The sequence below is a fragment of the Oncorhynchus masou genome, chromosome 29 (genome assembly GCF_036934945.1).
Source record: "Oncorhynchus masou masou isolate Uvic2021 chromosome 29, UVic_Omas_1.1, whole genome shotgun sequence".
Classification (NCBI taxonomy): Eukaryota; Metazoa; Chordata; class Actinopteri; order Salmoniformes; family Salmonidae; genus Oncorhynchus; species Oncorhynchus masou.
Window position 1 is genome coordinate 41,037,235 of NC_088240.1, and position 27,146 is coordinate 41,064,380.

General features: G+C 43.6%; 1 protein-coding gene across 4 annotated transcripts in view; it reads left to right on the forward strand.

Annotated features, from left to right (window-relative positions):
- Positions 1 to 27,146, forward strand: part of LOC135519683 (kalirin-like) — a 259,660-nt gene that overhangs the window by 201,480 nt on the left and 31,034 nt on the right. For 3 of the 4 annotated variants that reach the window (XM_064944915.1, XM_064944916.1, XM_064944917.1), the window contains exon 34: positions 14,292 to 14,538. In XM_064944915.1, the coding sequence (XP_064800987.1) occupies positions 14,292 to 14,538 (247 nt within the window). Of the gene's footprint in view, positions 1 to 14,291; positions 14,539 to 25,320; positions 25,527 to 27,146 lie in introns of those variants that run through there. The other variant, XM_064944918.1, reaches the window with a different exon arrangement.

A 27,146-nucleotide genomic window follows, 5' to 3' on the forward strand; every position in this document is an offset into this window, starting at 1 on the left:
GGGTTTCCCTGGCCTCTCTTATGTTCCAAGCAGGGGCTGTGACCTGCCACTAGAGCTGAGGCTCCCCAGTAGGTTAGATGGAACAACAATCATGTGAAATTATGAAACGTCTGTTCAGGCTTTGTGCCCTCATGCAACATACGAAGGACTGTTTGAAATCAATGTAAGGATACATTTCATTCCTAATTTGCTCTTGAAAAAAAATGGTGTGTGAGAGTTAAAGGGAGGGTTCATCTAATTTACATGTTTGGGTAAAATTCCTCTTACCTTGAGTTGTCTATGTAGGTCAGTAGTGACAGCATCCACGGTAATTAGTTGTTAAATTTAGCTACCGGCAGTAGTTCGCATGACTGATGGACAATATGATTGAGTTCCTGCACATCGACATTGCATCGCATCAATCAATCAGTGGTTGCGTTCCACGTCATCGACTGTGCAGTCGGGCGTCAGATTGCTTTATCTATTATGTTTTTAGCTGATGTTAAATACCTATCCAGGTGTTGTAAGATCTGTTATGTGTTTTTTAAATGTATTTATTATTTCACCTTTATTTAACCAGGTAGGCTAGTTGAGAACAAGTTCTCATTTGCAACTGCGACCTGGCCAAGATAAAGCGTAGCAATTCGACACATACAACAACAAAGAGTTACACATGGAATAAACAAAACATACAGTCAATAATACAGCAGAACAAAAGAAAATAAAATGTCTATATATAGTGAATGCAAATGAGGTAAGTTAAGGAAATAAATAGGCCATGGTGGCGAAGTAATTACAATATAGCAATTAAACACTGGAATGGTAGATGTGCAGGAGATGAATGTGCAAGTAGAGATACTGGGTTGCAAAGGAGCAAGATAAATAAATAAATACTGTATGGGGATGAGGTAGGTAGATAGATGGACTGTTTACTGATGGGCTATGTACAGGGGCAGTGATCTGTGAGCTGCTCTGACAGCTGGTGCTTAAAGCTGGTGAGGGAGATATGAGTCTCCAGCTTCAGAGATTTTTGCAGTTCGTTCCAGTCATTGCCAGCAGAGAACTGGAAGGAAAGAAATTGGGGGTGACCAGTGAGATATACCTGCTGGAGCGCGTGCTGCGAGTGGGTGCTGCCATGGTGACCAGTGAGCTGAGATAAGGCGGGGCTTTACTCCTGCCTTATCTGCATTGTAGTTGGGTAGGAACTCAACCGTTGTTGTGAAGCTGGTTGTTGTCTTAACTTTTGGAAGATTTCCCTCCCTATGACCCGCTCCCTCTCTCTCTGGGCTCAACGCCACTGCAGCTGGGTCCTCCAGCCTTCTGTTGTCTTGCAGAGCAGCCAGGCTTGGGTGTCTTGGCCTGGGGTCCCGTTTTCCCCTCTGCTCTGGAGAGTGGTGTACGAAAGAGAGCGAGAAGCTGCATCCCCAAACTCCCAAATGGTACCTTATTCTCTATATAGTGCACTACTTTTAACCAGAGCCCGATGGACTAAATAGGGAATAGGGTGCCAGTTGGGACGCATGCAGAGAGAGAGAGAGAGAGCGTGGCCTGGCCAGTCCATTGTGACGCCCTGTGACCTTTTCACACAGTACGCTCACACTTTGCCCCTGCTCTAAATGTCACTCTGCCACACACAGCAGAAAGATAGACTGGGCTCTAGAAATGCCCTAAGAGAGTGACAGACAAATCCTCGTTGAGTTTGTGATGAGTAGGTGTTATTTGAGGGAAGTTTATGGAACGAGTGTGTTTGTTGCTTTCTCTCTCGGTGGAGGATGTCGCAACTAAACAATATTATTTCATTCCTTCTCAAGGTGGGAGGGTTGTCTTGTTGCTCTTTGGAAGGCTTTAAACAGAAAGACATTTCTCAGTGCTGGAGCTCCCTTCTAGTTAATTGCAATTTCCTTAAGCTATATTCCAATGCTGCATGCTGTTATGAATAGCCAAGGTAAGCCTGAATTCCCAATAAATAAGTTCCTAACACCAAACCCGGTCTAATTTGAGCCGCCAAGTGTCACCGACTGACTGTCAGGTTTTTTCTTTTCTCTCTTGATATTTTTTCCTCAGGGCGAGCCATGTCAATTTTTCCACAGACTGTTTTTGTCTTACTCTTTTCCTGGTGCTTTTGTGGTCTCTCTAAGCCCTTCCAGCGTCGTCGTCTGGTCCAAGCTGACAGTTAGCCACTCCGCACAGACGCAGAGAGGCACGACATCCCTGCTCCCACCCGACCACCCTGCTGTGACTGTCACTGTGGGAGGATTTGTTTTCTCCCTGCATGGAGATGGAACGGCTAGTCTGCATCTCAAATGACACCCTATTTCCTGTGGGCCCTGGTCAAAGATAGTGCACTGTATAGTGAATTGGGTGCCATTTGCCATTCCTGGGCTTGTCTTGCTGCCGTCTGTCTCCAACTCATGTGCAGTGTATATATGGCTAACAATTACAAAGAAAGCAGCTTGGAAACCAGTTCACACGGGTGTGTTTGTCCTCTGTCCCTCATGCTGCACATCATCACATGGATGTGCTGTCGGCTCACTCCCTAAACCAAGGCTGTGCCTCTCTTCATTACTGTATGTTGACTAAATCAAATCTATTATCCCCTTCCTTCATCCCCGGCTCACCATATAATGAAGCTGTTCTCCAATCGTCACCGCTGTTTCCGCGAGTCATGAGACTGGCCTCGTGCTCCTCGGATGGGAGATGAGGGTTGTCTCTCTGTCTCTGTCTCTCTCTCTCTCTCTCTCTCTCTCTCTCGTTCTATCTCTTTCTCTGTATGTGTGCAGGAAGGACAGCTGTGGTTCCATTTGGGCTTAGCTGTGCTGCAGGAATATATGCCACACCCTCCCTCTGTCTCTCAGACACACACTTTCTCTCTCCACAACACACACATGCTGCTACCCCCCCCCAAGTTGCTCTTCTGCTTAACAAATGGGTCTTTATATGTTGGCTAGGCCTTCTATAAGACAATAAATTCACCTTTATTAGCATGAAATAAATATGCTATAGGCTCTGTGGATCCTTGGTTGGGTGCACACATGCAGTAGTGTGTTATGACCTGTCATCTCTACTACTCATGGTAAGCCTGTGCCAGAGCTCTTCATGGGTCCAAGTAGGACCCGATTAACCTGGACCCGACCCGAACGTTGACCCTCTGGTCCGTGTTGGGTCCTGTTTGATTGTCATCGGGTCTCTGGTATATACAGTTGATAGACCCGAGACCCAATGACAATCAAACGGAAGCCCTTTCTGTCGAGGGTCAACAACAGGATTTCGTACCCGGTTGTGACCCGTGAAGACCTCAACCACAGGCTTTCTATGAGTAGTAGAGACGACAGGGTCATAACACACTGCCTGTCTCCCTGTCTAGCTCAGCCAATCAAAGGAAAGAGCTTGAACTGAGCTTAACTCTGCAGCACAGACCGAGAGAACAGAGCAAAGAGGACACCATGCCCAAGTGGATGAGCTTTAAACTTTTCAAGGAGAGCAGTCGCGTAAGTAACCAGACCCTAGCTTTTCTCCCAAAGTAGCTCAGAACATTTTAAAGACCACCTTTGACATTTAGAGAGGGTTTTGATTGGCTACGGGTCATTTGTCATTTTAAAATGTGTCCTGCCAGATGTCTACTGTGCTGTTTTTTTACCAAATCCATTGATTTTATGGTTTGCTTGATCTTCAACTTTTTAAGATTGTAATTCTAATGTCTAAGTCACACATGCAAGAGTCCAAACTGTACATGGCAGTATATGTGTAGCCTCCACATATTCACCAAAAGTAGATATATATATATATATATATATATATATATATATATATATATATATATATATATACCGTATGTCACCACATAGGCAATATCATTCATGGGAGTCGTATTGTAGTCACACGAGATGTGTTCGTGTGGCTAGATGGCTAAAGGAGCAGAAGCACATTGCTGTGTCGAAAGGGAGCTTCTTCCCCCACGTCCCAGTAGTAGAGCAGACTGCTGGTTAAACTGTGAGCGCTGGCTGGGCCAGTCGACACAGGAAGCAGGCTATTAAGTTAACTGCCTCAATGAGATGAGTACGGACTGACTTACTGACTTTCTGAAGGTCCAGTTGCATCTCTCTGGAGTGGATCTTGGCATCCTAGCAACGTGATGACAACAACAACAAAAACATCCGTCTTGGTCGGGAAGATTTTCGTTCGAGAAACTGATCAAATAGTGTTGAATTATAGGATCTTTATGGCTCTGGCTCAAGGCATGGTTGCAAAAGATCAACCCTATAGTGGCTTATGTCTGGTCTACGCTATGCACCTAGTTCAACTGAGTGTATACGCAGACTTTGGTTGAAATACTATTTTAAATCAATTCAAATACGGCATGTGTACTTGGTTAAGCTGGCCTTTTGCCGTGGAAGCGATTTAGAAAAGTCCCAACAATGTAAACCAGAGAGGATTGTGGTTTTTGCTAAAAAAAACAAAATAAAGTACTGTAAAACACCAAGACTTCTTTGAATTATAGGAAATCTGTCTTTTAATGTAATCAAGGTGTGAAATGTTATTTTCTAATACAATATATTTTTGGGCTTATTTGTGGTCAATTTGACTTAATTATGTTTCGGCCCCCCGACCATCGGCTTGAGACAAAAATCGTCCGACTGAATTGAGTTGTCTGCCCCTGGTGTAAAGCCTGCTCTCTAGGCAGGCTAAAGGAAATGATCAAGATTTCAATTTGAACCCAGGTCTGTAAGTAATTTTATATTGCCTGACTGTAGGAGAGTGAGTGAGGCTGTGTTGACATGACTATGCAACAGGCGTGTGTCTTTATGAGGCAGTGCTCGGCTGACATTCAAAATGAGGTCAACACTGGTCTCGGAAACGTCCTGAGTACTACAGGAGTACAAAAATAATAGGGCATTGATATTTTCCCCCCTCATGGATACCCTGTCTACTGTAATTGTCTTATAGGCCTTGTTCCATTTCAGTTAAGTATGAATACAGTCAGTCTGTCAATTTATATATAACTTATAGGCCTATGTGTTACATTTGTTCTTCAATGGACTCCCAGACTTTCTTATGAATCATAATATAATTGAAAAATAAACTAAATTGGAAGAAAACGGACAGAAACAGGGAGGGACTTGCCCAGTACTAAAAACGTGTTTTTTGGGTTCCATTGCAGAATGCTTTGCGACGGTGTGCACTAATGAATATGACCCTGACCATTGTTTAACGTGCGTACCCTGTACCCTTTCGCATGGCCGCATCTCTGGCCGACCTGGAGATCCCTTAGCAACAGTTCCCGTCTCTCCCCGGGTGGAGGTGACCTAATACCCTGCAGATGGTGTCGAGGGGAGATGAGATGAAGGCTTGTGTCCCAAGTGGTACTCTGTTCTCTACATATTGCAGTACTTTTGCCCAGAGTAAGGGCTATTTGGGACGCAGATGAGATGGACGGGTCCGGTCACATCTGCTGCAGCTTAGACCCAACATGTCATGCCAGCTCCTATCTACCGTATAGCCTCCAAATCTATGTCCCAAATGGCATGCTATTCCAAATATAGTGCACTACTTTAATCCAGGGCCCCATGTTTAATCTTTTGCAGCTATCTGATGTAAAGAGACCTCTAAATAATGCTCTTTATTTTCTGTGGGGGGTCAAAACTGTCTAATCGGCTCTCAAAAGCAGGGTTATACATATACTGTGCCCCACAACCCACCCTTTTATCTAAACTCAGCAAAAAACAAACGTCCCTTTTTTCAGGACCCTGTCGTTCAGATATAATTTGTAAAAATCCAAATAACTTCACAGATCTTCATTGAAAAGGGTTTAAATACTTCTTCCCGTGCTTGTTCAATGAACATCAAACAGTTAATGAACATGCACCTGTGGAACGGTCGTTCTAACACTAACAGCTTACAGACGGTAGGCAATTAAGGTCACAGTTATGAAAACTTAGGACACTAAAGAGACCTTTCTACTGACTCTGAAAAATACCAAAAGAAAGATGCCCAGGGTCCTTGCTAATCTGCGTGAATGTGCCTTAGGCATGCTGCAAGGAGGCATGAGGACTGGCGGTGTGGCCAGGGCAATAAATTGCAATGTCTGTATTGTGAGACGCCTAAGACAGCACTACAGGGAGACAGGATGGACAGCTGATTGTCCTCGCAGTGGCAGACCACGTGTAACACCTGCACAGGATCGGTACATACGAACCTGCGGGACAGGTACAGGATGGCAACAACAACTGCCCGAGTTACACCAGGAACGCACAATCCCTCCATCAGTGCTCAGACTGTCCGCAATAGGTCCTCACCAGACATCACCGACAACAACGTTGCCTATGTGTGCAAACCCACCATCGCTGGACCAGACAGGACTAGCAAAAAGTGCTCTTCACTGACGAGTCACGGTTTTGTCTCACCATGGGTAATGGTCAGATTTGCATTTATCGTCGAAGGAATGAGCGTTACACTGAGGCCTGTACTCTGGAGCGGGATTGATTTGGAAGTGGAGAGTCCGTCATGGTCTGGGGCGGTGTGTCACAGCATCATCGGACTGAGCTTGTTGTCATTGCAGGCAATCTCAACGCTATGCGTTACAGGGAAGTCATCCTCCTACCTCATGTGGTACCCTTCCTGCAGTCTCATCCTGACATGACCCTCCAGCATGACAATGCCACCAGCCATACTGCTCATTCTATGTGTGATTTCCTTTAAGACAGGAATGTCAGTGTTCTGCCATGGCCAGCGAAGAGCACAGATCTCAATCCTATTGAGCATGTCTGGGGCCTGTTGGATCGGAGGGTGAGGGCTAGGGCCATTCCCCCCAGAAATGTCTGAGAACTTGCAGGTGCCTTGGTGGAAGAGTGGGGTAATATCTCACAGCAAGAACTGGCAAATCTGGTGCAGTCCATGAGGAGGAGATACACTGCAGTAATTAATGCAGTTGGTGGCCACACCAGATACTGACGGTTACTTTTGATTTTGATCCCCCCCCCCCTTTGTTCAGGGACAAATGATTCAATTTCTGTTCGTCCCATGTCTGTGGAACTTGTTCAGTTTATGTCTCAGTTGTTGAACCTTGTTATGTTCTTACAAATATTTACACATGTTAAGTTTGCTGAAAATAAACGCAGTTGACAGTGAGAGGACGTTTTTTTTTTTTTTGCTGAGTTTAGTTAGTGCACTACTTTTGACCAGGGCCCATAGCAAATAGGCTGGTATTTGGAACAGCCATTGCATTCAGAGGACCCCGATTTAGTTTACTTTTAGTACTTTCATTATCCAACTGTTGGAGATGTTGAGTATTGTTATGATTATTAATTGGGAATGCTTGCACTGAATCTTACCATATTGTAGAGCTGTTGCTTGGCGTGCAATGACCTTTTGATGAACAAGATTGCCGGATTTCACAGACACAGTAGTTGATTACCACAGCTTCACTTGGAAAGTGTTGATGATTCATTCAACTAATCAACAGCTGGAAAAAGGCATGTCACAAGCGTTGTAGATAATCATTTGGTGGGTTATTTGCCTCTGTTTCTCCTCTGTCTTTACCCAAACTCCTCGAAGTGACTGAAATAGCAGCTATTTTCTATATAAAAGCCCTATGATGATGAAACAGTCTGCTTGGACAGGTTCCCCCACAGCTCTGGAAACTCAGACACTACCATTTCCTGTTCCCCTTAGACGGCACGGCTCCGACAGCCACACTGGAAACTAACTGCTATTTAAACACAGACTGTGTTCTCTTGCTCTTTCTTGCTCTCACTCTCTTTCTCTCTCTCTCTCTTTCTCTCTCCCCTTCTCGTGCTCTCTCTCTCCCTCTCCCCCCGTGTCTCTCGTTCTGCATCACAACACGCAGGAGCCAAATGTTCTCCTCACTGTGTTATTTAAGCAGGTTGCAACTACAGTCATTACTTAAGGTGGCGCTAACATGGGAAGAGTCCTGTATTTATGATTTGACTCCGGTCCTAATGTTTTGGGGTTTTCCAAACCGGGTAATGTCTCAAACAAAAGTTGGTTTTCTTTGCCGTGTCTAGCATAGGAGGTACAGTGTGTCCTGCTTGGGATACATTTTACTGCATGGGCCTTTAAATTTGTTTGTCGGTACTCTGAAGTGGTGGTTGAATATAATGCTTCAACCATACTCCTTAGGCCCATCCCAAATGGCACCCTAGTTCCCTATAATAGTGCACTACTTTTGCTCTCCCTTAACCTTCCGCTACCAATCGTAATTCATGATAATGAAGTTACTGCCAGCTGTTATTCCACTAGTTGGACAGAGTTAATCATGCTCGTCGGTATAAAATGAGCTGATCGTACAAGATTGTTTCCAGGAGCCCACCACAAACAGTTATTGGATGTAGTAATAAGTATTTATCACCATACTAACGAGGGATTCTTCTGTGGGCTGTTTGTTTTTGTACAATTAACTCCTTGGAGTACAGATTCACTGTAAGACACACCACTTTGTGAGCTCACAGATGTTCTGTTGGCTTTGGAACACGTGGCGGTTGTTTTGATTTTGGAAAGAGGATGGAAATCGACAATGGCATTGTTATATGGCACCAACCACAGGTCCCAGCTTTGTGCAGAGGGAAAGCTAAAGTTCCCATGTTGAGGACTGTGTCAGCTCTGCTCTGTCTCTGTAATACATGATGGGGGTAACTTCCCAGCACTATTCACATGTTGTGTTCCCTGCCTGTTGACACTAATCTTGGGTCAGTTTTGTATTTTCCACACTAATGGTTAAAGGTAGGATTGGGGGCAGGGAGGCTGATCCTTATAATTATATGACGATATTATAGGTTGAAAATAATCACATGACACAATTTCTGATATCGCATGCTTTATTTTCCCGCATAAGTACAAATCTGTGTTGCTGCCATATCACCTCCACCTTACCGGCCACCCTAGACCCACTTCAGTTTGCATACCGCCCCGGCAGGTCCACAGGCCATCACACTGCACACTGCCTTATCTCACCTGGACAAGAGGAATACCTATGTGAGAATGCTGTTCAAGTTTGCGGATGACACAACAGTGGTAGGCTTGATTACCAACAACGACGAGACGGCCTACTGGGAGGAGGTGAGGGCCCTCGGAGTGTGGTGTCAGGAAAATAACCTCACACTCAACGTCAACAAAACTAAGGAGATGATTGTGGACTTCAGTAAACAGCAGAGGGAACACCCCCCTATCTACATCGATGGAACCGTAGTGGAGAGGGTCGTAAGTTTTAAGTTCCTCGGCGTACACATCACAGACAAACTGAATTGGTCCACCCACACAGACAGCATCGTGAAGAAGACGCAGCAGCGCCTCTTCAACCTCAGGAGGCTGAAGAAATTTGGCTTGTCGCCAAAAGCACTCACAAACTTCTACAGATGCACAATCGAGAGCATCCTGTCGGGCTGTATCGCCGCCTGGTACGGCAACTGCTCCGCCCACAACCGTAAGGCTCTCCAGAGGGTAGTGAGGTCTGCACAACGCATCACCGGGGGCAAACTACCTGCCCTCCAGGACACCTACACCACCCGATGTCAAAGGAAGGCCATAAAGATCATCAATTTTTCAGTTTTTGATTTGTTAAAATAGTTTCAAATATCCAATACATGTCGTTCCACTTCATGATTGTGTCCCATTTGTTGTTGATTCTTCACAAAAAAATACAGTTTTATATCTTTATGTTTGAAGCTTGAAATGTGGCAAAAGGTCGCAAAGTTCAAGGGGGCCGAATACTTTCGCAAGGCACTGTATATACTGTACTCGATACCATCTACTGCATCTTGCCTATGCCGCTCTGTACGATCACTCATTCATATATCTTTATGTACATATTCTTTATCCCTTTACACTTATGTGTATAAGGTAGTAGTTTTGGGAATTGTTAGCTAGATTACTCGTTGGTTATTACTGCATTGTTGGAACTAGAAGCAAAAGCATTTCGCTACACTCACATTAACATCTGCTAACCATGTGTATGTGACAAATACAATTTGATTTGATTTGCCTATGCCCCTCATTCAGTCATATATTTGTATGTACATATTCTCATTTACCCCATTTAGATTTGTGTGTATTAGGTATTTGTTGTGGAATTGTCAGATTACTTGTTAGATATTACTGCTCTGTCGGAACTAGAAGCACAAGCATTTCGATACACTCGCATTAACATCTGCTAACCACGTGTATGTAACAAATACAATTTGACTTCATTCCAGTTAGAATGGTTTAGATTTCTCCCTGACTAATATGGCTGCCATTTTCACTCCATTCTGGAACTTTGAGGGTTTATGACATAACAGATCTCTATGTGTGTATTAGATTCTGCAGCCATCATACAGTAACGTTCAAAGCCACTTAGAAATGTCCTTGTTTTTGAAAGAAAAGCATGCTTTTTTTGTCCATTTAAATAACATCAAATTGATCAGAAATACAGTGTAGACATTGTTAATGTTATAATGACTATTGTAGCTGGAAATGCCAGATTTTTTTAATGGACTATCTACATAGGTGTACAGAGGCCCATTATCAGCAACCATCACTCCTGTGTTCCAATGGCACATTGTGTTAGCTAATACAAGTTTATAATTTTAAAAGGCTAATTGATCATTAGAAACCCATTTGGCAATTATGTTAGCACAGCTGAAAACTGTTGTTCTGATTTAATTTCAGAGTTCCTTTGTCCAGTGTCTGTGTTCTTTTGCCCATCTTAATATTTTTTATTGGCCAGTCTGAGATATGGCTTTTTCTTTGCAACTCTGCCTAGAAGGCCAGCATCCCGGAGTTGCCTCTTCACTGTTGACGTTGAGACTGATGTTTTGCGGGTACTATTTAATGAAGCTGCCAGTTGAGGACTTGTGAGGCGTCTGTTTCTCAAACTAGACACTGATGTACTTGTCCTCTTGCTCAGTTGTGCACCGGGGCCTCCCACTCCTCTTTCTGTTCTGGTTAGAGACAGTTTGCACTGTTCTGTGAAGTGTGTAGTACACAGCATTGTACAAGATCTTTAGTTTCTTGGCAATTTTTCGCATGGAATAGCCTTCATTTCTCAGAACAAGAATAGACTGATACGTTTCAGAAGAAAGATCTTTGTTTCTGGCCATTTTGAGCCTGTAATCGAACCCACAAATCTCGATGCTCCAGATACTCAACTAGTCTAAAGAATGCCAATTTTATTGTTTCTTTAATCGGCACAACAGCTTTTTTTTTTTTGCTAACATAATTGCAAAATGGTTTTCTAAGGGGCTTTCTAGCTACAATAGTCATTTACAACATTAACAATGTCTACACTTTATTTCTGATAAATTTTATGTTATTTTAATGGACAAGAAATGTGCTTTTCTTTCAAAAACAAGAACATTTTCCAAGTGACCCCAAACTTTGGAACGGTAGTGTATTTATCAATGAACTCTGTCAGCCCGTTTTCTTATATAAACAAAAAAAAGAGAATTGCCCACAAGATTTAGTCTTAAGAGTTCTGCCCCTGAAGCAATCTGTGTTTACCATGCCCATGTAGACAAACTCGTCTTACAGTCCCTGCTATCATAGTGAGCTCTTTAATGAAAAACCACTGAGGATCAGTTTGTCAAACTTTAGAATAGGGGGGGAAAGAATGTAGGGAGTGAGGAACCGCCAGATGATGCTGACAGAAAGCTATGGGTGGTCGAGACGAGTGGGGGAGGATGGATCATGGTTTCCATTGGGATGGGTCTGACCTGTGTGAGGATCATCCCTCACACAGGGGTGTGTTCTAACTCAGAACATGAGCCTCACTTTGTTCTGTTGACACTAGATTGGATCTGCTTCAGTCAGCCTGTTTAAAACCTTGAACATGATCATAGAGAAGGCTGCGTCCCAAATGGCACCCTGTTCCCTGCTTTTGACCTGGGCCCATAGGGCTCTGGTCAAAAGCAGTGCACTCTATAGGAAATCGGGCACCATTTGGGACATGGCTATGGAGAGGGAGTGCTCTTATTTTAAACAGCTCTCTGTGGGAGTGGATGATTTGTGGAGTGTTCCTGTTCCTAGTAAGAGATTGGAGTTGATCTCCATTCAAGATGACCTGAAACACTTCCCTCCAACTGGGTTTGGTTGCTGGTCAAATATGTTTTGTTATTGAAGGAGTCAAAGAAGTGGTGTGATTCAGAATCCCCTCTGTTTCGAACCCCCATAGTAGACAACCGAGAGGTAACTCAAGTGTGTGTCCTTGATCTGTCCGACATTGGACTTTGTTTGTTCTCTCTGTGGCAGTGTTGAGTACTTGCTGGGTTATTTCAGGCGAGGGTTGCAAACGTCCGGTAACGTAAACAGAACTCTTGATTTCCTGCTTACAAGCAGATTTCCAGCTTATTCCCTAATGATTCCGGGAATCTTCCAACCAGGATTTCTGGAAAACTTGGGAATTTTGGGAAATGGACCAGGAATTTTGCAACCCTATTTCAGGAGTTCTTATCACCGCAAATACACATAGGTTTGACTACACTTCCTCTTAGACTGCTACTCAAGTTGTAACAGAATGTGTGCTCGTACCTGCTCTCTTCGAACCCTGTCACACTCCCATCTGACTGTGCAGCTGGCTGAATTTAAGGACTCTCCTTCAATCGTCCCAAATGGCACCCTATTCTTCCCTATGGGCCCGGTCAAACGTGGTGCACTAAATAGGGAATGGGGTGCCATTTGGGACTCATGTCGGGTTAACCAGAGTAGAACCTCGGAGTATATGAGGAAGTTTTGAGTGGACTCGGAGTGACAGCCCGAGGATTGATACTATTTTTCATTTCCCAAGGTGGGAGGTTTACTGACTTCAAATGGATTGCTAGCTAGATGATAATTGTGAAACCAGAGAGTATTTTCGTGAGCCAGAGAACATTCATAATCTGTTGGAGACTAGTGATATCCTCATAACTGGGAGACTGCAGTCATTTATGACTCTCGTTTATCAAACTGGTGTAGACTACGACCGTTTCCCCAGGTAGAGTTATAATAGGTAGGGCTACGTCCCAAATGGCACCCTATTCCCTATATAGTCCACTAAAAAGTTTTTTTTTTTTTTTTTTACCTTTATTTTACTAGGCAAGTCAGTTAAGAACAAATTCTTACTTTTCAATGATGGCCTAGGAACAGTGGGTTAACTGCCTGTTCAGGGGCAGAACGACAGATTTGTACCTTGTCAGCTTGGGGACTTGAACTTGCAACCCTTCGGTTCCTAGTCCAACGCTCTAACCACTAGGCTACCCTGCCGCCCCAAGTAGTGAACTAGGCCTATGTAGGGAATAGGGTGCCATTTGGAACGCATACATATAATCACCAGACAAACATGATCTATAGGCCTATGGTTCGTTTATTATCTCACTTCAAATAATAAAATCTTTTATTATTTGTAATGTAATTTAGTGTAATCATTTAGTGGGTGTAAATATTATGACATGACTCTTCTCTCTCCAGAAACTAAGCTGATCTCAGATACTGATAATGGGTTAATTATAAGGTCACCTGTAATCTCTCGTGAACAGGCCGTTAAAATGAAATTTTTGGTTCTGGGTTGCTGAGATTAGGTCAACTGTGTTGAACAGATATTGAATGTATGTTGTATAGAGTAACTGTTGAGTTTTAACCAATTTAACACCTGGATACACACCAGTCTTTGATATGAAGCAATGTTTTAAATGTCCCACTGATTTATATAGAGGTGTATTAATTGTAGTTGGTGCTCGTGTAATATACTGTGGTGTGATTCAAACTCTGACCCCAGTGCCTATCATTGATAAAAGCAGTGGAGTCTGACCCTGTCAGTCAGTCATAAACTATATGAAGTACACACCTGTTTCACTTGTATCCAATAGCATTTCATGACGGGGCACACACTTACACTGACCTTAACCATGTTCCGTTCCATGGAAGGGATGGGTGGGCAGCCCAAATGGCACCCTATTCCCTATTTAGTGCAATACTTTTGACCAGAGCCCTGTGCACTAGAAAGGGAATAGGGTGTCTTTAATCCATTTATCCCCTGATAGTTTGTCCCCTGGTTTGATGTCTGAACATTTTTTGTTGTTGTTGTTCATTGTTCTATATAATCCGCTGTAATCCCGCAACTGGGATAAGTGTTTTTATGGATGTGTGCATGTCACTCCACTAAACTAATATCTGAATACATCTCACAACCCCACATGACTTAACCCAGAACCTGAGCTGTGCACTTACCTTCCTTTTCTCTGCTGTGACAATGAGACTCGATTTAAACGTTTTTTTTTTGTTTTGTGCCAACACCCACTTTGTTTTAAGACCTTAACTCACTGTTCTCTCGGTCTCTTCCTGTCTCACAGCTCTCTGGAGGCTGTGAGTTGACAGTGGTGCTGCAGGACTTCACAGCAGGTTGTTCCAGCGAGCTTAGCCTTCAGACGGGTCAGACGGTAGAGCTCCTGGAGAGGCCCAGTGATCGCCCCAGCTGGTGTCTGGTGCGGACCACCGACCGTAGCCCCCCTCAGGAGGGCCTGGTGCCCAGCTCGGCCCTCTGTGTCTCTCACTCCCGCAGCAGCGTGGAGATGGAGTGCTTCTTCCCCACAGGGAAAGGTAAGGACCTCAAACCATTTACTGTTGGGGGGGGGGGGAAGGAAAGTGCTGCAAGAATATGTCAGTAGATCTTTATAGATTGAAGGTGCTCTTTGGCTAATGGGTTAATTGGCCAACAAAACCAACAAGCACCCTGCACCGTTCCTGTAATTACAATGGCCGTGTCTGAATACCTGTACTTCTGTTCGAAATGTTAGGCATTTTGGGTACGCGAAAATAGAACATTTTATAGTGTGTGTGAACTTCTGAACATGTAGTATGCTTTAAATGCCAGGATGTCATGTTCATTTTGGCTTTTTATCTAGTAGAATTCGCTGCACACTATTGAGGACGAGAATCGTCTTTCCAGACTCACGTGTGTTTGACAACAGCTGATAATTAGATAAGGTGACGCGCTGTACCAGAACGAACCAATGGCGGGAATCAACGCATCGTCTACTGTGCATTAGATGATGCGTTCTCAGTATAGAGGAGCTTAGTATGCTGATATTTCTTGCCTATTGTGCTCATTTTACCTAAGAGTACATTCTCAATAGTATGTAGTACGACAGTACATAGTATGCAGTTTAGGTAAGTAGTAGGCAAGACAGATTTTGGACATGGCCAATGCCTTTATTATGTTGACATGTTCAGTATATCAAACTCTGAGAAGATTCTTAGTCCTCCTTGTTTTTGAAAACATTGTACTGTTTTATTTGGCAGCATGGTAGTGAGATACTGCACTTCCTATCTCTCATTCAATGTCAAAGATGTGGAAAGAATTCAACTGTTCTGCCTGTGATTATTATTATTTGACCATGCTGGTCATTTATGAACATTTGAACATCTTTGCCATGTTCTGTTATAATCTCCACCCGGCACAGCCAGAAGAGGACTGGCCACCCCACGTAGCCTGGTTCCTCTCTAGGTTTCTTCCTAGGTTTTGGCCTTTCTAGGGAGTTTTTCCTAGCCACCATGCTTCGACACCTGCATTGCTTGCTGTTTGGGGTTTTAGGCTGGGTTTCTGTACAGCACTTTTGAGATATCAGCTGATGTAAGAAGGGCTATATAAATACATTTGATTTGATATTAATATACAATACCAGTCAAAGGTTTGGACACACCTACTCATTCCAGGATTTTTCTTTATTTGTACCATTTTCTACATTGTAGAGTAATAGTGAAGACATCAAAACTAGGAAATAACACATATGGAATCATGTAGTAACCCCCAAAAAAGTGTTAAACAAAGCAAAATATATTTTATATTTGAGAATCTTCAAAGTAGTCACCCTTGGCCGCAATGACAGCTTTGCACACTTTTGGCGTTCTCTCAACCAGCTTCATGAGGTAGTCACCTAGAATGCATTTCAATTAACAGGTGTGCCTTGTTAAAAGTTAATTTGTGGAATTTCTTCCTTAATGCGTTTGAGCCAATCAGTTGTGTTGTAACAAGGTAGGCATGGTATACACAAGACAGCCCTATTTGGTCAAATACGAAGTCCATATTATGACAAGAACAGCTCAAATAAGCAAAGAGAAACGACAGTCCATCATTACTTTGACTGACCTTCATGTCTTAAAAAATGTCAAGAATAGTCGCAAAACCATCAAGCACTAAGCTGAAACTGTCACTCATGAGGACCGCCACAGGAAAGGAAGCTACAGAGGATAAGTTCATTAGAGTTAACTGCACCTTAGTAACAGACACATCTCAACTTCAACTGTTCAGAGGAGACTGCGTGAATCAGGCCTTCATAGTGAATTGCTGCAAAAAAAAACACTACTAAAGGACACCAATAAGAAGAAGAGACTTGCTTGGGCCAAGAAACACGAGCAATGGACATTAGACCGGTGGAAATCTGTATTTTGGTCTGAGGAGTCCAAATTTGAGATGTTTGGTTCCAACCTTTGTCTTTGTGAGACGGAAAGGAGGTGAATGGATGATCTCCACGTGTGTTTCCCACCGTGAAGCATGGAGGAGGTGGTGTGATGGTGCGGGGGTGCTTTGCTGGTGACACTGTCTGGGATTTATTTATTTATTTAGAATTCAAGGCACACTTAACCAGCATGGCTACCACAGCATTCTGCAGCGATATGCCATCCCATCTGGTTTGCGCTTAGTCCCACTATCATTTGTTTTTCAACAGGACAATGATCCAACACACCTCCAGGTTGTGTAAGGGCTATTTTGACCAAGAAGGAGAGTGATGGAGTGCCGCATCAGATGACCTGGCCTCCACAATCACCCGACCTCAACCCAATCGAGTTGTTTTGGGATGAGATGGACCGCAGAGAGAAGGAAAAGCAGTTAACTAGTGCTCAGCATATGTGGGAACTCCTTCAAGACTGTTGGAAAAGCATTCCTCATGAAGCTGGTTGAGAGAATGCCAAGAGTGTGCAAAGCTGTCATCAAGGTGAAGGGGGGCTAAGAATATAAAATTATAAAATAGGTTTTGATTTGTTTAACACTTCTTTGGTTACTTAATACATGATTCCATATGTTTTGTTCAATAGTTGTTTGTCTTAACTATTATTCTACAATGTAGACAATAGTAAAAATAAAGAAAAACCCTTGAAAGAGTAGGTGTGTCCAAACTTTTGAATGGTACTGTACCTGCAGCAAATATTTCATCATCGTTTCATCATTGTTTCACCTGCTACGGGCATTGCATGATTTTAAGTACTTGGAAGCATTTGTTTAGACAATCTAACATCTCCTGGTGCTACCTGTAGAGGGAGGTGTTGGTTGTCACTAGGATTAGAGCCAGGTTGGTTGGATATTTGACAGCTTGGGGAACATTTAGCCTCTATCGAGCACTTGACATTTTACCTCCGTACAACATCCGTCTCCACTTAGACCACTTCAGAGAGGGTTTTCAGCTCATGACGCTGACACTCTGTGATGTACTGCCTCCCTGTTGTCCTTGACAAATGTAAAACCTCTTCAGTTAGGACTTTAATGAGGCTATCTCTGCCATTGTCAAATGTTTTGTATTAGGGAATTGTAATCTAGATGGACCACATCCTGAACCATTTAAAAGGTACAGGAGAGTAAATAATTTACTTTTAAGATGTTTCTCTTTGTGCATTTGTATTTATTGGTGAAAGGTGGTAGTGTTGACAGATACTCCTCTCATTAAACGTTTTACTGAATTGAATTAACTCTGTAGAATGAATTGCTGAAATTGCTCAAATATAAAGGTATCCATTGTTCAAATTAAACTTTAGAGTTGAATAGAAGAGCATACAGAAGTCTATCGAGTTTACATGGGGGTCACTATGTCACATTACCCATTAACACAACAATGAGCACAATCAAATGTATCAACCCATGGAGGTCTGGATTTGGAGTCGCACTCAAAATTAAAGTGGAAAACCACACAACAGGCTGATCCAACTTTGATGTAATGTCCTTAAAACAAGTCAAAATGAGGCTCAGTAGTGTGTGTGGCCTCCACGTGCCTGTATGACCTCCCTACAATGCCTGGGCATGCTCCTGATGATGTGGTGGATGGTCTCCTGAGGGATCTCCTCCCAGACCTGGACTAAAGCATCCACCAACTCCTGGACAGTCTGGTGCAACGTGGCGTTGGTGGATGGAGCGAGACATGATGTCCCAGATGTGCTCAATTGGATTCAAGTCTGGGGAACGGGCGGGCCAGTCCATAGCATCAATGCCTTCCTCTTGCAGGAACTGCTGACACACTCCAGCCACATGAGGTCTAGCATTGTCTTGCATTAGGAAGAACCCAGGGCCAACCGCACCAGCATATGGTCTCACAAGGGGTCTGAGGATCTCATCTTGGTACCTAATGGCAGTCAGGCTACCTCTGACGAGCACATGGAGGGCTGTGCGGCCCCCCAAAGAAATGCCACCCCACACCATGACTGACCCACAGCCAAACCGGTCATGCTGGAGAATGTTGCAGGCAGCAGAACATTCTCCACGGCGTCTCCAGACTCTGTCACATCTGTCACATGTGCTCAGTGTGAACCTGCTTTCATCTGTGAAGAGCACAGGGCGCCAGTGGCGAATTTGCCAATCTTGGTGTTCTCTGGCAAATGCCAAACGTCCTGCACGGTGTTGGGCTGTAAGCACAACCCCCACCTTTGGACGTCGGGCCCTCATACCACCCTCATGGAGTCTGTTTCTGACCGTTTGAGCAGACACATGCACATTGGTGGCCTGCTGGAGGTAAATTTGCAGGGCTCTGGCAGTGCTCCTCCTGCTCCTCCTTGCACAAAGGCGGAGGTAGCGGTCCTGCTGCTGGGTTGTTGCCCTCCTAGGCCTCCTCCACGTCTCTTGATGTACTGGCCTGTCTCCTGGTAGCGCCTCCACGCTCTGGACACTACGCTGACAGACACAGCAAACCTTCTTGCCACATCTCGCATTGATGTGCCATCCTGGATGAGCTGCACTACCTGAGCCACTTGTGTGGGTTGTAGACTCCGTCTCATGCTACCACTACAGTGAAAGCACCGCCAGCATTCAAAAGTGACCAAAACATCAGCTAGGAAGCATAGGAACTGAGAAGTGATCTGTGGTACCACCTGCAGAACCACTCCTTAATTGGGGGTGTCTTGCTAATTGTCTATAATTTCCACCTGTTGTCTATTCCATTTGCACAACAGCATGTGAAATTTATTGTCAATCAGTGTCACTTCCTAAGTGTACAGTTTGATTTCACAGAAGTGTGAATGACTTGGAGTTACATTGTGTTGTATAAGTGTTCCCTTCATTTTTTTTGACCCTTTTACAATTATGTTAGCACAGCTGAAAACTGTTGTTCTGATTAAATAATCATCTTTATTTTACCTTTTATTTAACTAGGCAAGTCAGTTAAGAACAAATTCTTATTTTCAATGACAGCCTAGGAACAGTGGGCCTTGTTCAGGGGCAGAACGACAGATTTTTATCTTGTCAGCTCGGGGATTCGATCTTGCAACCTTTCGGTTACTAGTCCAATGCTCTAAACACTAGGCTACTTGCTAGGCTACCGGCTACCTGCCTTCTTTAGACTAGTTGAGTATCTGGAGCATCAGTATTTGTGGGTTCGATTACAGGCTCAAAATGGGCAGGAACAAAGTACTTTCTTCTGAAACCCATTAGTCTATTCTTGTTCTGAGAAATTAAGGCTATTCCATGTGAGAAATTGCCAAGACACTGAAGATCTTGTACAACGCTGTGTACTACTCCCTTCACAGAACAGCACAAACTGTCTCTAACCAGAATAGAAAGAGGAGTGGGAGGCCCCGGTGCACAACTGAGCAAGAGGACAAGTACGTTAGTGTCTATTTTGAGAAACAGATGCCTCACAAGTCCTCAACTGGCAGCTTCATTATTATAGTACCCACAAAACACCAGTCTCAATGTCAACAGTGAAGAGGCGACCCCGGGATGCTGGCCTTCTAGACAAAGTTGCAAAGAAAAGGCCATATCTCAGACTGGCCAATAAAAATAAAATATTAAGATGGGCAAAAGAACACAGACACTGGACAGAGAAACTCTGCCGAGTGGGCCAGCATCTCGGAGTCGCCTCTTCACTGTTGGCGTTGTGACAGACACGGTGTTTGGAACCAAAAATCTCCAATTTGGACTCCAGACCATAGGATACATTTCCACCGGTCTAATGTCCATTGCTTGTGTTTCTTTGCCCAAGCAAGTCTCCTCTTCTAACTGGTGTCCTTTAGAAGTGGATTCTTTGCAGCAATTTGACCATGAATGCCTGATTCACGCCGTCTCCTCTGAACAGTTGATGTTGAGATGTGTCTGTTACTTTAACTCTGTGAACCATTTATTTGGGATGCAATTTCTGAGGCTGGTAACTCTAATGAACTTATCCTCTGCAGCAGAGGTAACTCTGAGTATTCCATTCCTGTGGCGGTCCTTATGAGAGTCAGTTTCATCATAGCGCTTGATGGTTTTTGCGACTGCACTTGAAGAAACTTTCAAAGTTCTTAACATTTTCCATATTGACTGACCTTGATGTCTTAAAGTCATGATGGACTGTGGTTTCTTTTTGCTTATTTAAGCTGTTCTTGCCATAACATGGACTTGGTCTTTTGCCAAATAGGGCTATCTTCTGTATACCCCCCTACCTTGTTACAACACAACTGATTAGCTCATGCATTACGAAGGAAAGAAATTGCACAAATGAACTTTTTAAGAAGGCACACCTGTTAATTGAAATGCCTTCCAGGTGAATACCTCATGAAGCTGGTTCAGAGAATGCCAAGTTTGTGCAAAGCTGTAATCAATGCAAAGGATGGCTATTTGAAGAATCTCAAATATAAAATATATTTTGATTTGTTTAACACTTTTTTTGGTTACTACATGATTCCATATGTGTTATTTCATAGTTTTGATGTCTTCACTATTATTCTACAATGTAGAAAAAAAAAATAAAGAAATATCCTTGAATGAGCAGGTATTCTAGAACTTTTCACTGATAGTGTATACACCAAGGAAACTATTTATTTATTTTGCAGGGGGGGTGGGGTGGAATGTAATACCATTGACAGACGTTATAAATAACCCATCCCACAATAGGGGCGTGGGAGCTTAATGTTCATTTCCCCCCCACGCTCTTTGCCACACCTCCTCCAGAACAACCCACCCTCTTCAGCCCACTACCTCTGTGGTGGTGGACATGAATAAAATACCCCCGAAATATACCAAGCAAGCTATTACCCTAACAAACTACAAAAAGACGTCAACTGGAATTGCATACAAAAAAAATAGAACAACCACCATAAATACAAGTCCACAAACAAAAAACAACGGCAACAATTTGAATCGTCACATCAGGAGCACCTTTCCTTCCTATGAAATCAGGCCCATCCCTCTCGTCGTATTATTTAGTCCCACTTATCATTACAATTTGGTGAGCTCCCACTTTCTTTTGCAATCAATCCTTCTAGTGAATAATAGTGTTTGACACTTATTTTGAACGAGTCCAATACAACAACAACAAAAAACACATCTGAGTTTTAAAAATCCATTTTAATTTAGAGAAGGAGCACGGTGGTTGACCGCCATGATTTCTTATCATTTAGTTTGTTGCACAAATGCCGATTAGTCTGCTTTTTGTTGACATTTTGTAAACAGAGCCTGTTGTGAAATGACTGGCTATTGGGACTGACCTCTTGTTATTGTCCATAGGAGCTTCCTTTGTCTCCTTGCCCTGATTTCCTTTGTTTTGTGTATTAGGAACGAAAACATCCCTTCTAGAATGTTCCTATTCTGAGACACTGTGGACACCCTCGCTTCCTGTGCCTCCTTAGAACTACAGGGAGAAAGTAGGATGATTGAGAAAAGGCATCCTTTATTTGGAAAAGGGTTCATATTAGTTTTTGTTGGTTGAGGAGCACAGCAATACCCCAATGCTTGAGATGATAGTTAGCAGAGAACTGTTAGGTTTTTCAAAATGACTAACCTGTATGTATCTGATTTTTCAAACAGTACACATTTGTATGTTAATAAATGTACAGCCCTTTTCTTGCGTTCAACCACACTTAACATTAACAGCATGTACTGTCAATGTAATGGCAACTTGCTAGTATTTCCATTGCTCAGTAGCTGCCCTTGATTTGAACCACTTCGCTATCTCTGGATCAGCCCCCACCGTCCCCAGTTTATTACATGCTGAAACTTGGACACCTTAGAAACTAAGTAATATAACTTATTGATAAAACCTTTTCCCTAGTTACAGTGACATGTAAATCCCACTTCCTCCCACCGCCACAGTTTTTAAAAAGACTCTTTGTTTCAAAAATGAATGGGAGGTTCGGCTGAGGTTTTTCTACTTGGTGTCCAGCCACAGTATTTCAGGGTTGTGTCCCAAATGGCACCTCATTCCCGACATAGTGCACTACATTTTGCCAGAGCCGGAGGTCTGATGGGTATGTCTGCGAAAGCCTTGCCTTTTTGTGAAACCTGAAACAATAGACCTCAATATTTATTTAATATAATCTATGTAACATTCCGGCGCTTGCTCCATGTGGAATTAACTTTTTTAAGGAACTTGTCATACTTGTGGCCTCGTAGATAAAACACATTGTTTTTCCCCACAGTCATACATGTTCTCTTTAATTTCCTCTGAAACGCTCTCACATTTACAATACAATATGCTCTGGCCTGTTGCCCATGTGACTGTGACATACTGACATTTTTTTCTTATGTGTGTGACCTTAGTTCTATCCAGCATAGTGGATGACTGTCATTCATACTCCATTTAACCAGCTCAATGTAATATCGATCTAGGCTACTAATATGATTCTCAAATTTGTCATGAGGTTGCTACAACCTAGCCTACAAAAAAAACCATGTTTAAAACGTAGGTGCACAGGTAAAGAGACAAATTGGAGTAATCAAGGTGACAGACGGTGACACATTCAAAATCCGCCTTGCACACTCTTGCCTGCATTTAGCTCAGCCTGGTCTCATAGACCAGACGTAACATAGTAAACTTAAATCCAGGACACTCAAATTAGTATGATATGTTACATTTGGTATGGTTGCATAAGACTGAAGGTTACTTTAAGGCAAAAACGCAAGGAGGGTGGATGGGTGGGCGTATAACACAAACTCTAGCTGATCTGGGACATAATTATTAGTCCAAACAGCTGCAAAACTTTCCATTTTGCAGCTAAAACAATAGTTTTTCTATTTGAAAAATTCAGGTAGGTCCCTCAGTTTCATTGTTTTCTTCTGTTTCATAAACGTTTTGCAACAGAATCGGCGGAATGAATATACCCGCACAGTTCACTTTGATAGCAGCCACATAAAGCATCACCACTTTGCTTGTTGTATAATTCCATCTCGCAACTACGCGCTCTCCTCCTCTCACCTTTTCCCTTCACCTCCCCAAGCCAAACCTTCATACCATAACCGCTAACCGCTACATCATGATCGCCATAAAAACGTTAGTCAACAAACTAGAACTAGCGTGTTAGTAATCGGAGGATCCAATCCAGGTGTACAATCATGCAGTACGGTGTACATAAAGCAGTTTAGCTGTTACACCGGCGGTCCCCTGTGGCAATACATTTGTAAAACTGAAGGTTTACCTTGACTTGGAGGAGTTGCAGAGGGTAACGGGTAACTGCATTTTTGAGCCAAAGTATGATACAATGTTAATTGCTTAATTAACTCAGGAACCATACCTGTGTAGAAGCACCTTCTTTCAGCGTACTTTGTATCCCTCGTTTACTCGCGTTTCCTTTATTTTGGCAGTTTACCTGTAACTCAATATACCCTGCATACTCTTCATATTATTAATGGCAAAATAACATGTTTAATCCTGAATTTTGTAGATTTGGAGTTGGTTGGAGTTAGTGGAAGGGCTAGTTAAATGAAGGCCACCCAAACGTGAGGCGTCATGTCTCTGTGTATGTACTGTATGGTTGGTTGGTCTCCCATGATCTGTTCAATTAGACACACAGTAACTCTCCTTTGTCCAGGGACCACCTCATTTGCCTATCCACTGCATACGGCTGACTTTCCTCAGATAAGAGCTGGGCTTGTTTTTCTATGGCAGCATGCAAATCTAAGAGCTGCAGTATGGTGCCAGTTATACAATATGGAAATTTGTGTTTATACTCCAGTTTCACCACACCATTGACAGGAAGGCATCATAGGAGGAAATGAATGAGGACATGGCATTAAAACATCCAATGTATCATATCCCGGTAACGTCCTGGTACGATTACATCTGCATATTACACATCGTATATAGAGGTTCGTTAAGAAAGACTTACTTACAAAGTGTCATAGTTTTATCCGTATCAAATCAATTGAAAAGGGGAGCTACAATTTTCCCGTCACCTGGCCGATCACTTCCTCAACCTCCTAAACACCCCAAGCGTAGATAAACCTGATGGAATGTTCAGCGTTTCCTGTCATAGATGGAGAAGATCTATTGATGACAACTCTAAAGATACTCTACGCTGTCAGAACAGATGTTCCTTTGTCTCGACAGCCTGTGTCCTGTCTCTTGTTCTTACCCTCGTCAATCTAGACAGAGGTGCGCATTGTGAATCTCTCTAGTCCCTCCTCTGTCTCGTCCTCTTGAAACACCCTTGGCCTGCCTGTCCTCCCTCTGGTTGTGTGGGGGATTAGTCCGTTCCTGCCCTGAAGCACTGCCACATCTCTCTGTATCCCCAACAGAGACACCAGCCAGAACGCCACATAGCCCGGATACGCTCCATAACAATCACATCGCTCCTTACCTGCAGTGTCCTAGTTCTTAGTACAGCTCCAAGGTGCACTGTGGCCGTATTCGACACAACCTGTCCTTATTTACCCTATGAAGTATGATACACACACGGTCCTTCTCACAGAATTTTGCTGGTTCAGAAGTGTAACTTGAGAGACATATAGAGGGCATAGTGGGAAAGGATGTAACATGGCAATGGACCTACTGAAACATGGCTGGCTTTCCTCAGTAGACTAATCAGTGACTTTGCATATCAGCTTGTAAGGAATGTGCCCGCACATGACATTTCACAGCCATTCCCACCCATGCAGCCTTGTGGAACTACTGGTAGGACGATACAGTCTGTGCCGACGGCTTAAGCTTGAGTACATAAACAATCAGAGTTTTGTATTTTTGTTTGCCAGCACCATAGATGGGGCTAGTACTACTTAGTGCTGCCTTTTGTCAAGCCGACTTGTAACATGAGTCGATTCTCTGTAACCCACGCTGCTCTCTGTGAATCAGAGGCAGTGAGTGTAGTGTGCCCCTCCCAATCCCCTCCTCCTTCCCCGTCCGTCCCTCCCCTCAGTGGAGTGGAGCAGGCTGAACTTGGAGCAGCTAGTGGCTGGTTGTCTGAGCTGCAGTCAGGGTGCATTTTGGATCTGTCTTTTTTTTCTTTTTCTCCCTCTTAATTGTCTTCCGGAGCCATGAGCTTCTTCTAGCTGCCCAGGATGAAAAGTGGGAGACATTGTCGTTCCTGTTGTGGTTGGATTCTAGCTAAGTGTTGCTGCTGCTGTTACAAAGTGACAGGTGTGTACCTTACTGCTGACTGAGACTACGGATTGTGTGTGTGTGTGTTTTTGGGCTCCCGCCAGAAGTCCAGAGTTAGGGGTGGAGAGCGCGTTCTGATGCGCGCAAGCTTTCTCACACCTGAGCTTCTCACTAAAAGGTTGTTGATGAGCAGTGCTTTTATCTGTACACCAGTCAGGGATGTTACGTAGCTTGTTGAGGTATGTTTGCGACAAAACATTTGTGAGACGATGCTTGTATCGGACTTCACAAACTGTAGCTGGCTGACCACTATTAGAGAACCACTTTTGATTAATATTGCATGGCATTGCCTTGCCAGTGTTTACTTGTTTGCCAACGTTTTCGAGATTTAAAGGAAAACTCCACCCAAAAAAACTTTTTAACTTTTGGTATTTGTTTCATAAGTCTATTGTTGACGTAGTCTCAAAATGTTTTGCTTGTCGGCGATCAAGTTTTCAAGATATGTAACTTTTAAGATACGGAAATCATCCCCGTATGTTGCATTTTGCAAGTCAGTTCATCAGATTTCTGCCCTGCTAGAGCTGCCATTTATGGGGTGGAAATGTATAGGCACAACAACGGCTCAGCCGCGAGGGCCAGACACGCTCACAGAACAGGACCTCCGAGTGCTGAGGTACAGTAATGTAGCGTGTAAGGATCGTCTGTCCTCGGTTACAACACTCGACTACAGAGTTCCAGACTGCCCCCTGGAAGCCACGTCAGCACAATAACTGTTCCTCAGGAGCTTCGTGAAATGGGTTTCCATGGCCGAGCAGCCACACACAAGCCTAAGATCACCATGCGCAATGCCAAGCGTCGGCTGGAGTGGTGTAAAGCTCGCCGCCGTTGGACTCTGGAGCAGTGGAAATGCGTTCTCTGGAGTGATGAATCACACTTCACCATCTGGCAGTCCGACGGACAAATCTGGATTTGGTAGATGCCAGGAGAACGCTACCTGACCCAATGCATAGTGCCAACTGTACAGTTTTGTGGAAGAGGAATAATGGTCTGGGGCTGTTTTTCATGGTTCGGGCTAGGCCCCTTAGTTCCAGTGAAGGAATATCTTAACGCAACAGCATACTGACATTCTAGACGAATCTATACTTTCACCTTTGTGGCAACAGTTTAGGGAAGGCCCTTTCCTGTTTCAGTATGACAATGCGCACGTGCACAAGGCGAGGTCCATACAGAAATGGTTTGTTAAGATCGGTGTGGATGAATTTGACTGGCCTGCACAGATCCCTGACCTCAAGCCTTTCGAATACGAAACGCCGACTGCGAGCCAGGCCTAATCGCCCAACATCAGTGCCCGATCTCACTAATGCTCTTGTGGCTGAATGAAAGCAAGTCCCCCCAGCAATGTTCCAACATCTAGTGGAAAGCCTTCCCAGAAGAGTGGAGGCTGTTATAGTAGAAAAGGGAGAACCAACTCTATATTAATGCCCATTATTTTGGAATGAGATGTTCGGCGAGCAGGTGTTGACAGACTTTTGGTCATATAGTGTATCTCCGGGCTGTGAACAGTAAGACAGATAGCTGCTGCACTGGCATTAACTGCCATTGTATGCTATTGTGTCATTGTGCTGTCTTCATAGAAGAGGATGAGGATGAAGCTGTGTC